Raw genomic sequence first — 15,031 nt, forward strand, 5'->3', positions numbered from 1 at the left:
TTTGATTTGATTTATTATCACTTGATGGATCTGCCCTTTATTATTCTTGATGCTTTTGAGTTCTCATTTCCTAATATCACAGGTTGTTTTTCTTTCTTCCAGACAGTTTTCATTTTCTTAATAGTAACCATACTTTTTCTTTTGCTGGTTAGTACCGTTTCCTTTCTAACCATCTGCTTATTTCAGCTGCCGTTCGTTCCTCACAGCTGATTCCGGTATAGTCTCCCTCTGCCTTCACCTCACCGTATGCCAGGAGCTTGGTGACTCAAGACATGCTATTTACTGTCCTCAAAGCAATAAATCACGTGAGCCTGCAATGATCACGGCTGCACATTTTTATGTAATGACTCTCCTTTGCCACTACCCGTAAATGAATGAGATTCTTCTCCTATTTCTTATACACCTCTCGTGTAAAATATATCCCATCACCTAAAATGCTGCTCTTCTGCTTTTGGCAAGTTTACAGACTTAAAACTCTATTTTAGGTGTCTCACTTAGTTTCCTTATTTACACTTTAGTATTCAGTACACCACACCGTTAATAAATACTCTGTGTTTTGTACTACTAGGCCAGGGTTTCTCAACCTTAGCACTGTTGACATTTTGAGCTGGATAGTTCTCTGTTGTGGGGGCAGGCCTGTGCATTATAGGATGTTTATCAGCATCCCTAGCCTCTACCCGGTAGATCCCAATAGGGTCCCCTCCCCCACTTGTGACAAACAAAAATGTCTCCAGCCTTGCTAATTGTCCCCTTGGGTGGGAAAGTTGCCCCAGCTGAGACTGACTATACTAGACTATCTCTGAGGGATGTATTACCAAAGATATAAACAAACAAACAAAACTACAGGATTACCTGAAGGAGGTTGGCATGTCAGGGACAGACCTCCCTTTAAAAGGCGGGTAATGGGGAAGTCATGGCCCAGGTGGATGGGAAGTTAGGAGCAGAGAGACTTCTAGATGAAAGTTAGGTTCCATCACGATGACTTGGGGAAGGGGCAGGCCAGCCTGGTGATGTGGACCAGCCTTGATAACGCTCCTCTGTGGGGTACAGCACAGCGGCCTCATTTTGCCAATCTCTGGAGTAGGCAGCACCACCAGCCTCCCTCTGACCTCTTCCTAAAGGATGTGTGCCCGCACAGCCCCTTGGTCCCACACCCATGGAGGTGAATCAGCAAGCCTGTCCCTGAATGCCTTCTGCTCTGATGCTTTGTTCGGAAAACACCATACCCTGCCCCTGCTTTAATACAGGTTTCTAATCTCTCAAATGCAAAACCCCTCATATCTTCTGCAAGGAGAACCTGGAGACAATGTGTGGCACACAAATACAGCTAATTGGCCATCACCTCTTGCCTTCATCCTTTGCTGCTCTTTGCACAGCTCATGCCCCCTGTAGTCAGTGTCTCTGAACAGCTTCCAGGGGAATTCAGAAAGCTGAGCTACCCTTTGCTTTGAATTCCCCAAATGTCAACACAGTAATCATTTCTCTTGGTTTTTACAGTTGTTTGGAGTTTTTAAATAAACACCACTTCTATTCTCCACTTCCCTTACCCATTTCCCCAAAGGCTGGAAGTGATAATGAAACGCTGTAAAGGGAAAATCAATTAGTGACTCTGCTGTTCAAACCAAGTCAAGCAAAAATGGCCGACAGTGGATGGACTTGTGGTTAGGTTGCTGCCTTTTTTTTTTTTTTTTTTTGCTGAGGAAGATTCGCCCTGAGCTCACATCTGTTGCCTATCTTTCTCTTTTTTGCTTGAAGAAGATTCACCTTGAGCTAACACCTGTGCCAGTCTTCCTCTATTTTGTATGTTGGTTGCTCCCACAGCATGGCTGATGAGTGGTGTAGGTCTGCGCCCGGGATCCCAACCCTCTAATCCACACCGCTGAAGCTGAGCACGCCAAAGCTAACCAGTATGCCAAAGGCCAGCCCCCAGGTTGTTGCTTTTTAAAGTAGTGGCTGCAGCCTAATTAAACCAAACGCTGCATGAGAGAACATCCCTGACAGTTTACCTTCTTGGAAACATCTTAGAGCTGTCTTCTCTTCCTGCATTTTGTGACATGTGACTTCAGCTGAGCGGGAGGAGGGGGATTTTAAAATCAAGATGTTTCCCTGTCACCGCAGGTCCACTCCCTTTATCTTGCAGTATCTCTGGACTGTTGTTTATTTCACTGAACTCCCTTAAAAAGAAAAGCTTGCACATGTGTAATGACTGTGATGCCCCCTCCTTGGGGGAGATATCTAGGCAAAAGAGATGCATTCCGCTGGTGAAGAGGCCTTTTCTATTTGTGTTCTGAAGATACAGCCCAGAAGTAAAAGCTCTTTTCTTTACATAAACATGGATGGCTGTGACATATATGAGAGGAACAGTGGCATATTTTAGCACTTATCCTGAAATGTAAATATTTCTCCCCTTAGGCGAGCACTTCTTGTTCGCATCTCCATGGTACCCAGCCCATTGCCTTGGAGATGGAGACTGGGGCAGTTGTATGCCCCTACAGAGGGGCAGAGCTGAAGTCTCTTGTTAACTTCTCATTCAGTAGGGGCTTTTATGAATGTAATAATCAGAGTAGTCTTGTGAGCCGCCATCCCTTAAAGAACCCCACGTTTACAAAGTCTCTTTGTAAAACATATGGACATCTTCACGTTCTGGTTTTTGAACTTTCTGATTTTTAGCCCTAAGGCACATCTTTCTCTTCATTTAAGGAGCAAATGGCTTCCACTGTTCCATCCTCAAGTCAACTAAGATAGAAATCTTTTAAATAGAATTTAAGCGCTATGGGGAAGCAAAAGTATTAAAAACAAGTCCAAAGAAAGGCTTTCTTTTCTTTTTTTTTATCCTACACATTGAACACATTCCCACATCTATGTGATTTTCTTTCTAAGCAGACATTTCTTACAGTGGCCCATGGATCTCTTCTTCCCTGACCGTGACGGTATCAAAAAGCATCCTGTCCAAATTTCAGCAGCCCGTTGGCTTCTAACATGGGAACGTGTTATTCACTTCCTTTTCAAGAAGGTTTGAGCATTACGTTCTTGGAGAGAGAATATATATTTTAAATTTTACACAATTTTAAAAAATGAATGGTATAAATTATTCACTGATTTGCTTATTGACATTACTCATACAGTCATTCATTTAAAGTTAGTAAAGAAATGTTATGTTCTGTTATGAATGTCTGATATGTTATTGAGTGTGGCGCTATCTGGGCTGACAAATCAATCTGTTGGTTTTCTCTGTGACCTACTGTCAACATAATCCTGCCACACTCTCCTTGCTTTGCTGCCAGCCTGTCCCCAAGAGAGTGCCATGGCAGAAAAGTCATGTAGCTAGAAGGCCCCGCTAACACTGAGTTGTCTTAGTCCTCCCTGTGATTACCGTCTTAGTCTGCTGTAGTCTGGGTACTATAACAAAATACCATAGACTGGGTGTTAAGCATTTATTTCTCATAGTTCTGGAGGCTGGAAGTCCAAGATCAAGGGGCTGGCAAAGATCGGTGTCTGTTGAGGGCCTCTTCCTGGTTCACAGATGTCCGCCTTCTTGCTCTGTCTTTACTTGGGGGAAAGAGAAAGCTCTGATCCCTTTATCTCTTTATAAGGCACTAAACCCATAATGGGGTCTCTACCTTTATGACCTCATCTAAACCTAATTACCTCCCAAAAGTCCCCCCCCAAATACCATCACATTGGGGATTAGAGCTTCAACATATGAATTTTGGGGAGACACAAACATTTAATCCATAGCATTATCCATAAAAAAACCTTAAGAACTCTAGTATAATCCACTCAATCCTTAGCTTCATGAACTCTAAATATATATGTAAAATTCTAAATTCCTATAAACAAGACAATGAATAAGATGAGCTTTAACACTAGAAATATGTCCTCTGGCATTTTTTTCTATTTAACAACATGTGAATGACTTGCACAAAGTATAATTTGAACACTTAAGTAATACCTTTAGGAATCAAAACCTGCTAGAACTTTTGTAAGCATGAGGAGGAAGGGATATTTTCACTGACAATTTCCCCCAAGCTGGAATAAAACTTTTTTAAACTACAAATGTGTTTCTCCTTTTTCTTCTCCTTTCCCTTTATCTAATCTCTGCTTGATTTTTAAACTTCAACTTGATGAATGAAGATATATAAATGCGCACTTACATGTTGGTGTATGTGTATGTCACAATCTGGGAACAGTCCAAAACAAACACGATTTTCGTAAGGCTTGTAAATTTAGCCCTGTGTTCTTAGGACTGAAGAGCTGGATGATCGGTGTTCTGTGTTAAAGATTGAGCCACTGCGTGCCTCCAGTCCATTGCAGTTCTGTAGAAATTTCAGGGTAGATGCATGTTATTGTTAAATTTATAAATGACGTATTCCCACTTTGGTAAAAGAGTTGCGTATCCCATGGTCTCTCGTGGATCCTCACTGTAGAAGAAGGTTTGCATTGAAATTTGCATGTACAGGACTGTTTCACAGCTTCAGTCTGGTCCTGATGTCACCGTTGTCATGTACTCCTGCTGATGTTGATTTCCTAGGCAACATACGTCTAGTATGTTAGCACAACTCTTAAAGAAGACTTCTGGTCTTTTTATAGGGGATGAAAATATATTTTTTAATGGACAATTGATATTTCTTTCCCTATTAACTCAATAAAAGTTTGAATGAAGTAGCCAGATCAAGGCCAAATACATTAGCTGGCTTTGAAATAGTTCTTTTTCTTCGGTATTGACATACCAGGTGCTGTCAACGTCCTGAAATAGCAGAGAATCTCTTTTGAACCCCATTTTTACTTGCCATCAAAGATTATCCGTATTCACATCAGTTTTCCTTTTATTTCCTTCAGATTTTCTCTGTAGCCATTAAAAAAGGATTGTAATAAAAGGTATTTAAGAACTACATAGATCACATGTCAGAGCAGAAGAAAATTGTCTACTGATTTAGCCATTTATCCTGTTTTATTGTGCAGAAGTTAGAAAAGGAGAGCAAGATGAAACCCAGCAAATGATAACACAGCTGTTTTTGCTCTTTTTATAGTTTGGCTGTCACATTTTGTAATGAGCATGCAAATACGGCTTCTGTATACCTCCCGCTGTTCTGTTAGCTCACATATGAGAGGGAAATTTCATCCATGTTGGGTTCTAAATTTCATAGTCTGATTTTTCTGAATATTGTTAAATCTTTTTATGAAAATGATAGCATAAAAGTTTTAAGGAGATGGTAAAATAAAAAATGAAAAAAAAAAACCAAATGAATTAATTTTCCATTTCCTGTTGCACTAGCAGTAAGATTCAGTACCCCAAGCTGGTTTCCTTGAGAAGCCAGTATTTCCCCTGCTTCATGTTTGAAGTCAGCAAACCTACAAAATGACTGTTCTCTTTTTCTAGTGCCGTCTTTCTATCCAGTGCAGTGAGCCAGTCTCAAATAATGAACCAGAGCAATGTGACAAGCCTGCTTCACTTTTAATTTTGTTTTTTCATGTGTTGAGAAGAGATGTACTGCTTTCATTGACAGGCTGTACACAGGTGCAAAGTCATCTTTGAACGGTTTAGAAGTGGCTTTGGTTAAAAGCACAAGAAGATTCCCACACTGAGTGTCTTTGTTATAAAGCTGAAATTGAGTGACACTCTCATTGAAAATGACCTTTAATGCGATGTCCCATGTCCATCCATGAGGTGTCATTCATCTCTGAGCTTTAGCCTTGACTTAAACTAAGCTATATCATAATTGAGAAAAAGAAGGCATGAGTTGTTAATTTTTCTTTTGGAAAATGAATGATGAAATTCTTGAAATTATTTGTTACAGTTAAATAACTTTATATTATGTCTAACAACACTTCCATTTTTACATTACAAGGATACAAAGTAAGCCTGTGTTTTCTTCCAGTAAAATTTTCAGAACAAAGGAACTTACACAGATTCTGAAATGTAGTTTTGTTTTCTATTTATATGTATATATACACATACATATGTATATACATAGAATATCTGTGAGAAAGCTTAGTGTATGTCATTTAGATTTATTTTAAACAATCGTTATTAAACACAAATAAGCAGTTAAATAACTTAGTACTCCTACCCTAAAATTATAAAGGAATTGTTTTGTTTTACTGTGATTTTCCTCAAAAGTGAATATGGGAATATTTTTTCTAAACATACAGTTTACTTCGTTTCTACCCTCCTTATACTCATTGTTTTTATTTTTCATAAAAGATAAAGGCTGTGTGTGATCAAAGATCAGAATCATTATTACAATTTTTAATATTTTTTAAATTATGAGTAACAACAGCAAATTTGAAATATAGAACAAAATGAAAGATATAAACATTCTGTTAATAAGTTTTTATTATCATTGCAGGTTTTTTGTGATGCATTTTACTTGGTATAAAGCACAAACCCCATATACCACTTTGCATCCTGCTTTGTTGATTTAACTTTTATCATCATAATTTGTCCAAGTCACTACACAATCTTCACAATTATCATTTTTAATAGTCTACTGATATTCTTTTGTGCATATAATCCATAATTTTTAAATTATCTAATTAATTTTTAATTACACATTTTCCTGTTATTCGTTAGATTTACTTCAAAGCAAACTTAAGAGAATTGCTGGAAGTCTAGATTTGCCTATAGCTTGTGTCAATGAATCTAATAAACTATAGCAATTTTCTCTCTTTTGCCCATTCTGTCATTTATTTGATGCCCATAGATGCAACAATAGTACTCAAAATCAAACAAATATGTATTTTATAAGTTATATACGAATTTATCACATTTAACACTTATGCGTAAGAAGCGAGGGCATTTGTTACTAACTACTGTGTTATGCCAATAGTATGCCAACTGTAAAATACGCTACCTTGTTTAGCCTTCTTCCACCCTGCCCAATCAAAATTAATCCATCTTTTCTCCTTCCTTCCTATAGCAATGTGCTAGAATCATGCTCAGAGAGCTTATCCATTCTACTGTCAGTTACATTCACTTACGTATATACTCCACCCTCCATCATAAGCTCTCAGTGGGCGGGAATGGCTCTCCTATTTTTAGTGGCCCCTGGACAACTAATGCATTACCTACATGCAGTAGATGTTCACCAAATGTTAGGACTCGCTGCTTTTGTTTTCGTCTGTACTGTTGCAGAAGGCAGTACCGGGGAGTGTAATGATGTTCAAGATGTTTACTCTCTCATTTTTCTTCCACCAGTGGGATGGAGTAGGACCTCTTCCAGACTGTGCAGAACCACCAAAAGGGATCCAGATGCTGTGGCACCCATCAATAGTCAAACCCTACCTCACACTGCTCTCTGAGTGCTCAAATGCAGACACGCTGGAAGGGGCGGCAGGCGCCCTGCAGAACTTGGCTGCAGGGAGCTGGAAGGTATGACTAGTTTGTTACAATAAAAAAGAAATCTAGAATTATGAGCACATTCTTAGAAAGTAATACAAGTCCAATTTTGAGAAATGCAATTCTAATCAAGTTTTTGAGGACATCAGAGAAAGACCAGTTACATTGAACTGTTGGACTTAGAAAGGTATTTTTTTTTTTAAATTCTGCTTAAGGGCTCAGGGGTCCTTGAAGATCATTACAAAACACAGGTGAAGAGATGTAAGTATAGTCATTGAAAATGCTGTGATATGCTTTCCATTCTGTTTGTATAGCTGAGGTACTTAGTTTTCAGGGGAAATTGTGACATGTTGATGCTTTTCAAAGGGCTATCATTGACTGTTAAGGGAGCTAATACCTAAACACTTTATATAAAAACCCGTGTGAACCCCTATAATGTTGTAGCTCATCCTGTCTCCAAAGGAAAAGAACCTCTTGCGTTTTTAAATTATGGGCTTACAGAGAAGAATAGTATTGCTAGTCATCTTTGGCAAAAATGTTACGGTAAAGCAAATGTATGATTGGGAAGGAGGTTAGGAGGGCCTTTTTCTCTGAGTCTTTATAAACACACACTGTTCCACTTATGGGTTTTCACAGAAAATTTCCATGACCCTCATTTTGGGTAGAAAGGGATTGACCATAGCAAAGAATTCTTGAGTTTGGTCGCTAATAGTTACAGGAACTAACTTGCCTCATTGCATAAAAAAGTGTAACCTCTTAGAAGAATGGGAGCGTACAGAGAAAATATCAGGAGAGGAAGTTTGGACCTATACCATCCGCTTTCCATTCATTTTATCAGAGCCTGGGGTTTGAGATATGCATAAATCACTCTTTTCTTTAACATTCATTTTCTTCAAACCAGTGTTAATATAGACGCATTGCTACAGATAATTCTCGGAATCTCAGTACCATAGGTACCATATGTACTGGCTTCAGTATTATCTTGTAACTATACCCTCCCTTCTTATTATACCTTTCAATATCTGCCTTCTTGTTACCTCTCTCTCTGTTATCATTTGTTTCCACTGCTACAGTCCCAGCTGCAGCACTGCCTTCTTTCTCGAGTGTGACATCCCAGCTCTTGGGGCCCAGCCCCTGACACTACTTCTCAGGAGTTGGCTACTGATGCATGGGCCAGCCCACCCCTTCTTTTGAGAGTCTTAGGAATGAGCATAATTGTCCCTTTCCTCCCCTGCCCATAATTGTCCCTTTCCTCCCCTGCCCCTAATGTACTGAAAGAATTCGGGTTGGACTAGGCTTGAAGTGAAGTTGTCTGTTGCTTTCAACCAGAGAAAAGCTTCAAAAGTAGACTCACACCAGGCAGAATTCCAGACAATAGCCGTGCATGACTAGGAAAGAGATAATAATGGATATCACTTCCGTGAACTAATCCTTAGATCTTATCTCCCTCTAAATTTAGGAGGTTTGACTCAAATCATGATTCAAACCCAGGCTCTACCATTCCTGAGCTTCTTGACCCTGGGCAAATTATAGCACCTCATATGTCTCAGATGTGTCATCTTAAAACAGAGAATATTGTGGCTGCTTCATATCACATCATGCAGATCAATCACGACACTGGATGCAAAGATGGAAGTGGGATGTCATAGGCCAAGAGGTTGTTGCTATATATGGCCAAGAGTACTGTGTTGCTGCAAGTCCCTACCCAGCTCCTCTGACTTGGAGGACTGATTAGATGGGCCTGGGAAAGTGGGCTCTGGGCTGCAGGCCCACTGCATTAGTCTGACCTGAGGCACAGCGCCATCTAGATGGTGGCAAATCAACTTTGCCATCTTAAAATGTGATTTTTTAGTGAATTATTATTTTCCATGAGAAATACTTAGATTCTTATCATAACAATTTAAAACTGGAGAAATGTCTTTGAGCCCTAGAATATTTTAAATGTAAGACCACAACTTTTACTTTAAACGTTAAACTCTATATTCTATATGTTCAAAAAGTTAATCAGAAACATGGAAAACATATTAAAGACCCAAATAAAACTTCTAGAGTTTAAAGTCCAATGTTTAAAACAAAAAATACATGGGAATGAGATTAACAGCATATTAGACATTGTGGAATTAAGATTAGTGAACTGGACGACAGCAGTGAAAACTATACAAAATGATACACAGAGAAAAAAGAAAAAAATTTACAGTGCATCAGGGAGCTTCGAGTGGCCTGATGTATGTGTGGAGTCCCCAAATGAGAGAAGAGAGAAAAGAGGAAGAGAACAGAAAAAAATATTTGAAGATATAATGGTTGAAAACTTTTCAGATTTAGTGAAAAAGCATAAACTCACAGATCCAAGGAGCTCAAGGAACCCTAGGCACAGGAAATATGAAGAAACTATACCAAGGTACATCATAATCAGATTGCTCGACATCAGTAGTAAAGAGAAAATCTTAAAAGCAGCCAGAGGAAAAAAGACGTTCCATAGCAAGAACTGCACCACATCTAAACACCAAATTTAAGGATCAGTGTCACCAGTTATTCATTTATTTGTATGAGTCCTTTCTGAGCTACTAAGAATGTCCTCTAGAAGAGAATCTGGTCTGTAAGCCCTTTGAGGACAGAAGCCCAGTCCCATTTATTTCTTTGTACCCCACTGCTCAGCCCTGTGCTTGGCTGAGTGAAAACACTCAAACACAAGCATTTAACTGACATAGCATCTATAGCCACAAGTCTTTCCTGTAGATAACAATCTTTCGTATTTATATACATCTATCAGTCACTAAGAGATGAAAAGCACATCTTATGACCAGGCCATGTTCAGATGGTCACATTTTATGATTCTTCATTTGGTTCTTTAATTCAGGTGGGAATATGTGGTTAATATAATATAAAATTGATAGAAAGGAATTATGGGAGAACTGTTTTCTTTTCTGTTTCCAGACTCATTAATGCTTTGCAGGCTGCAGGTTTTGATAGCTTTGCCCACTTCCACAATTCCTAGTGTTGAACTTTCTGTTTAAATTATGAGGCTCTGTGTCTCAGAGGTAACCAGGTCAGCTGGGAGAGCTGCTGGGATATGTCTGGCTCTTTAGGCGTTTGGAGTAATAAAATTATAGGCTATAATTTATACTACTTCATACTAATTTATTTTATACTAATTTATACTATGTTGGTAATCAAAAATTCTCTCCTATTTTTGGGTTATATGAGAATTATGGAAGAAGTATGATAAAAGTTCTCAATAATTTCTGACAATAACGTCTTGCTGACTGTTTTCAACGCATAAACCTGTACATTAGTTCAGCACAGTTATCTCCAGTGTAAAATTTATGTCTACATATCTAGAAGGCATTAATTTGGTAAATTTTTACATTACTAATAGAGTAGAGACTACCAAGAAGGAGGCAGAGGGTCTGGAACAGCTGAAGTCGATGTCACGAAAGCTGTTCTGTATTTTAGACAAAGTTTAATGACTATGACCATCGGATTTCCCAGTCCACATCAGATTTCAAGCAACAAATTAAAAAATGCAAGAAGTGCCTCTTATAAGCAGGCACATAGATCTGCTGTAAGAAGGGAGGGTAGATACCCTGATGGCAAAGAGAAAAGATAGAAGAGTTAGGAAAAGTAAATACTGGGATGCAAGAAAGAAAAACTATCAGAGGCCATTTAACATTTTAGCTGTTTCCTATATTTTAATAACTGGTGATCATAATACTGACCCTCTGTCATCAAGAAAAGGTTAAACTATTACTAATAATTTTAGAAGACAGAAAGCATTTTAGAAAGATTTCTATCCTAATGGCTAAAGTAGAATTTTGACTGTCAGGATATCAACCTTACTTATAAGAAGCACTAGCCTTCCTAATAACCCAAGACAAATGAAATAATCCTCAGTCAGGGCAGGGGGCCACTAAGGAATATTTGTGTGTAGCTATAAATAGAAATACTTATATAAGAGTTTTCTTATCAAAATACAAATACACAAGCAAGCATAAAAGTCAATCACATTATTATCATCTACTGTATAATTTATTAATTTACCATATTAAATGGTAAGGGACTATGTGGGAAAGGAACATAGCCAATCCATAAGGATGATTTGAGAAGATCATTTTTAAGCCAAACACTGATAAATTGTTATAATTTTTGAGAGATTGAGAATAACTTGTACAAAAAACAAACAGAGAAATCCTTACTTAAAAAAAAAAAACTGATTTGGGGCCGGCCCGGTGGCATAGTGGTTAAGTTCACATGCACTCTTCAGCGGCCCAGCGTTTGCAGGTTCAGATCCCAGGAGTGGACCTACGCACTGCTCGTCAAGCCATGCTGTGGTGGCATCCCACATACAAAATAGAGGAAGATGAGCATGAATGTTAGCTCAGGGCTAGTCTTCCTCAGCAAAAAGAGGAAGATTGGCAACAGAGCTCAGGTGCCAATCTTCCTCGCACACACACACACAGAAACTGATTTGAGAAAAACTCTTGAATAATTAAAAGATTGATTTAGGATACACAACAGCATCAAGTTTCGTCTGGATGTGTTACCATCTGAAATCTAGAGTTCTAAGAATGTGTTTTTATAGCAACTGTTGAAATTTAGTAGCATTTTTTTTTTAGTGTCCTTAACTTTTTATGACCCAAACAAAAGCAAAAATGTGGAAGTAAAACACTAGAATTTTGCATGGAGACAGCTTTTTATAGACCTCATCATCTGAAATCATAACTTCTCTTTATGAGAAGATCGTGCACACTCTTTTTCTGTGACAAATTGACTAGCAATAGATCTTCATAATGGTCCCAAACACTTATTAAACTTTAAAACACTCATTACTTGGTTTATGAGCATCAAAAAACATAATGGTATTATGGCAGAAGCAAAGTGATAAATATTTTTCATAGCCAACATGGGCTTCAATTACCTTTTTCTCATTTAAGTACAGTGATTTTGTTTGTCACAAAATATTAAAACAATTGTATATAGTAGGTTGACGATTTCCAAAATGTGAGGGAATGCTCTTTCAACTCCCATTTATGGGTTATTTCTATTGTAATTGAACTTTGTGAGACCCCAGAGTTTGAACTATAGAAATATTATCTGTACTTGCTATTAAGCTAAACATTTTAGATATCTTTGTATAGTCAATTTTCCTCCTTAAATGTGACAATTCTTAAAGAGTCTGTTATTTGGCCATTTATTTTTAAGATAAGATAGAATAAAGAGATAGTTGGACATTAATCTGTTAATATTTAATAAGGTAACATGATAGCAACATAGATGTAGTGAAGAAAGAAACGGAATCTCTGGCCATGTGGCCCAAATGAATAAAAAATAAGAGAACTGAGAAATTTGAGACTTGTCGCTAGAGACAGGGACAACAGCTCTGAGAAGGGCACTGAATTTAGTGTAGCTTAACAGTTAGTGTATCGTGTAAAAGTGCACCAGGGCAGATTAATGGAGTGCAACAAATAAAAGTAAAATCGTTATTTGACATCTAAGACAAAAGGAATTGTCTTTGCCCTAGTTAATGGTGTGATGTAAAGCATAAGGTTTAAATGCAAAGAAACAGAGTTTTGAAAGATTATGATGAAAATGGGGCATGAAACATGATGCCTAATGGGTTAGAAATTGGCCCAGCATAAACACAGAGGTTATCTGAGGACTCTGCCCAATCAGCAGGCTCCTAGAGACATACATTCAGTTGGACATGATGACCAGCTTGAGGCAGGACAAGGATAGGCTCAACCTAAGGAGAAGGAGATGGAGAGGAGCAGGGTCCTAACCAAGTCATGGACCCTAATCACACATGACTTAGTGACTTCTTCTAAGACCCCAGTGAGTAGTACTGATAGCAAGGGCTACACCTGTGTTGTAAATGCCATAAGTGTCCAAATCGACTGTGGAGTAAACCCGTTTTTTGATAGTTCGGCATTACTTTCATCATTGTCATTGAGTGATCTGGTTTCCAAAGCCCTAAGTTACAAAACTCCATTATGAAGCTCTAGAAACAGCTAAACCTGAGGGACTTCCACTTCGAGCCAAGATGGAGTGACAAGGTCCCAAAGGATTTACCTTCCTTTAAGGAACAACAATAATAAAGAGAGAAATATCTGAAACAGTGGTTTTTAAGACACTAAGCACTAGTCAGTGAAGGACACTGATCTCTGAGAGATAGGAAACAAAAAGGTAAGCCCCATGATTGCCCCAGCTCACTGTGGCACAAGGATTGGGAACCCAGGAGGAGCTTGGCAGACTCTCTGAGCTAAGAAGATGGAGCTGGGAATCTGGGGAGGCCAAGGCAACTAGAGTTCATAGGCCAGAGTACCAAAAAGGGGAAAGCCACACATACAGAGAACCCTAGAGATCTGCAGAGAGTCCCCCTGGGAATATTCAGCAGAGAACTATCGGTGCACGCATATGAGAGAAATACCCAAGGCTGAGGAAAGAATCTCCTGAAATTACTAGAGAAAACGAAACTTGGCACTCACAGAAGTGTGGATATAGTGTGCATTCCCAAGTGCCAGACAGGAAAACTGCATGGGCCCTTGGGAAGAGTACTTAGGAGGGTCTTGCCTCAGTACTGAGGCATAATTAGCCCTGGACTAAATATGATCTAGTCTTTCCTATCAGATCTTAAAAGTAAGACCCAAAAGGATCAATAGTTACCAAGTAAATTCACTACATCCTTGAACAAAGCTTAAAAATATCTATACGAACACAAAAATATCCAGCACCCAACAAATTAAAATTAAGAATGTCTGATATCCGACTGAAAATAAACCTAAAAGCAAATACATGGGAAAATACAATTCATAATGTGGAGAAAAAATCAATCATTAAAAACCAACAGATGTTAAAATCAGCAGACGCACAGTTATTCTGTCTTCCATGTGTTCAAAAAGTTAAATAGAAACATGGGAAATACATACAAGACCCAAATAAAATTTCTGGTCTTGAAAATACAATGTCTGAAATGAAAAATGTATGGGATGGGATTAAAGGCAGATTAAACATTACAGAAGAGATTAATGAACTTTAAGGCAGTAATGGAAACTATACAGAATGAAACACAGAGAAAAAAGAAAAGAAAGTACAGATTACCAGTGAGCCTCAAGTGGCCTGATTTATGTGTACTTAGAGTCCCTGCAGGAGAGGAGAGAAAACAAAAAGAAAGAGAATATAAACAATATTTGAAGAAATAATGGTTTAAAATTCTTTAAATTTGATGAAAACCATAAACTCACAGATCCTAGCAGCTCAAGAAACCCCAAGTACCAGAAAAATGAAGAAACTATACCAAGGTGCATCATAATCAAATTGCTCAAAATCAGTAATAAAGAGAAAATCTTAAAAGCAACCAGAGGAACAAAAATAAGGATGACAGCTCATTTCTCACCAGCGGCACAGCCAGTGAGAAGACAGTGAGGCAAGATCTTGAAACATTGAGAGAAATAACTGAATCTGCTGGGCCCAGTTGTGTACAAAGTTGGTTTTGCTTGGTATCTAGCAGGCCCGACCTGTCCGTGAAGGAAACTCCCAGGACACCAATTATACTTAAAGCAGTTGTAAAACTAATGTAGAAGAAACTTTTCGGAGCCCAGTTTAAGACACGGGCTAACCTGAGAACTGGCATGGTTAATTACCTGAGCAGTGAGGTCAAAGAGGAATTCTAACATAAAAACTTCAGTTTAACTGTGC

The 15,031-nt window shown here is 38.4% G+C and overlaps 1 protein-coding gene across 10 annotated transcripts in view; it reads left to right on the top strand.

The window, feature by feature from the left end:
• The window catches only part of CTNND2 (catenin delta 2), an 892,220-nt gene that overhangs the window by 774,094 nt on the left and 103,095 nt on the right, over nucleotides 1-15,031 (top strand). For all 10 annotated transcript variants that reach the window (XM_058564342.1, XM_058564335.1, XM_058564340.1 and 7 more), the window contains one exon: nucleotides 7,199-7,372. In XM_058564342.1, the coding sequence (XP_058420325.1) occupies nucleotides 7,199-7,372 (174 nt within the window). The remainder of the gene's footprint in view (nucleotides 1-7,198; nucleotides 7,373-15,031) is intronic.

The sequence above is a fragment of the Diceros bicornis genome, chromosome 20, assembly GCF_020826845.1.
Source record: "Diceros bicornis minor isolate mBicDic1 chromosome 20, mDicBic1.mat.cur, whole genome shotgun sequence".
In the NCBI taxonomy this organism is placed as follows: Eukaryota; Metazoa; Chordata; class Mammalia; order Perissodactyla; family Rhinocerotidae; genus Diceros; species Diceros bicornis.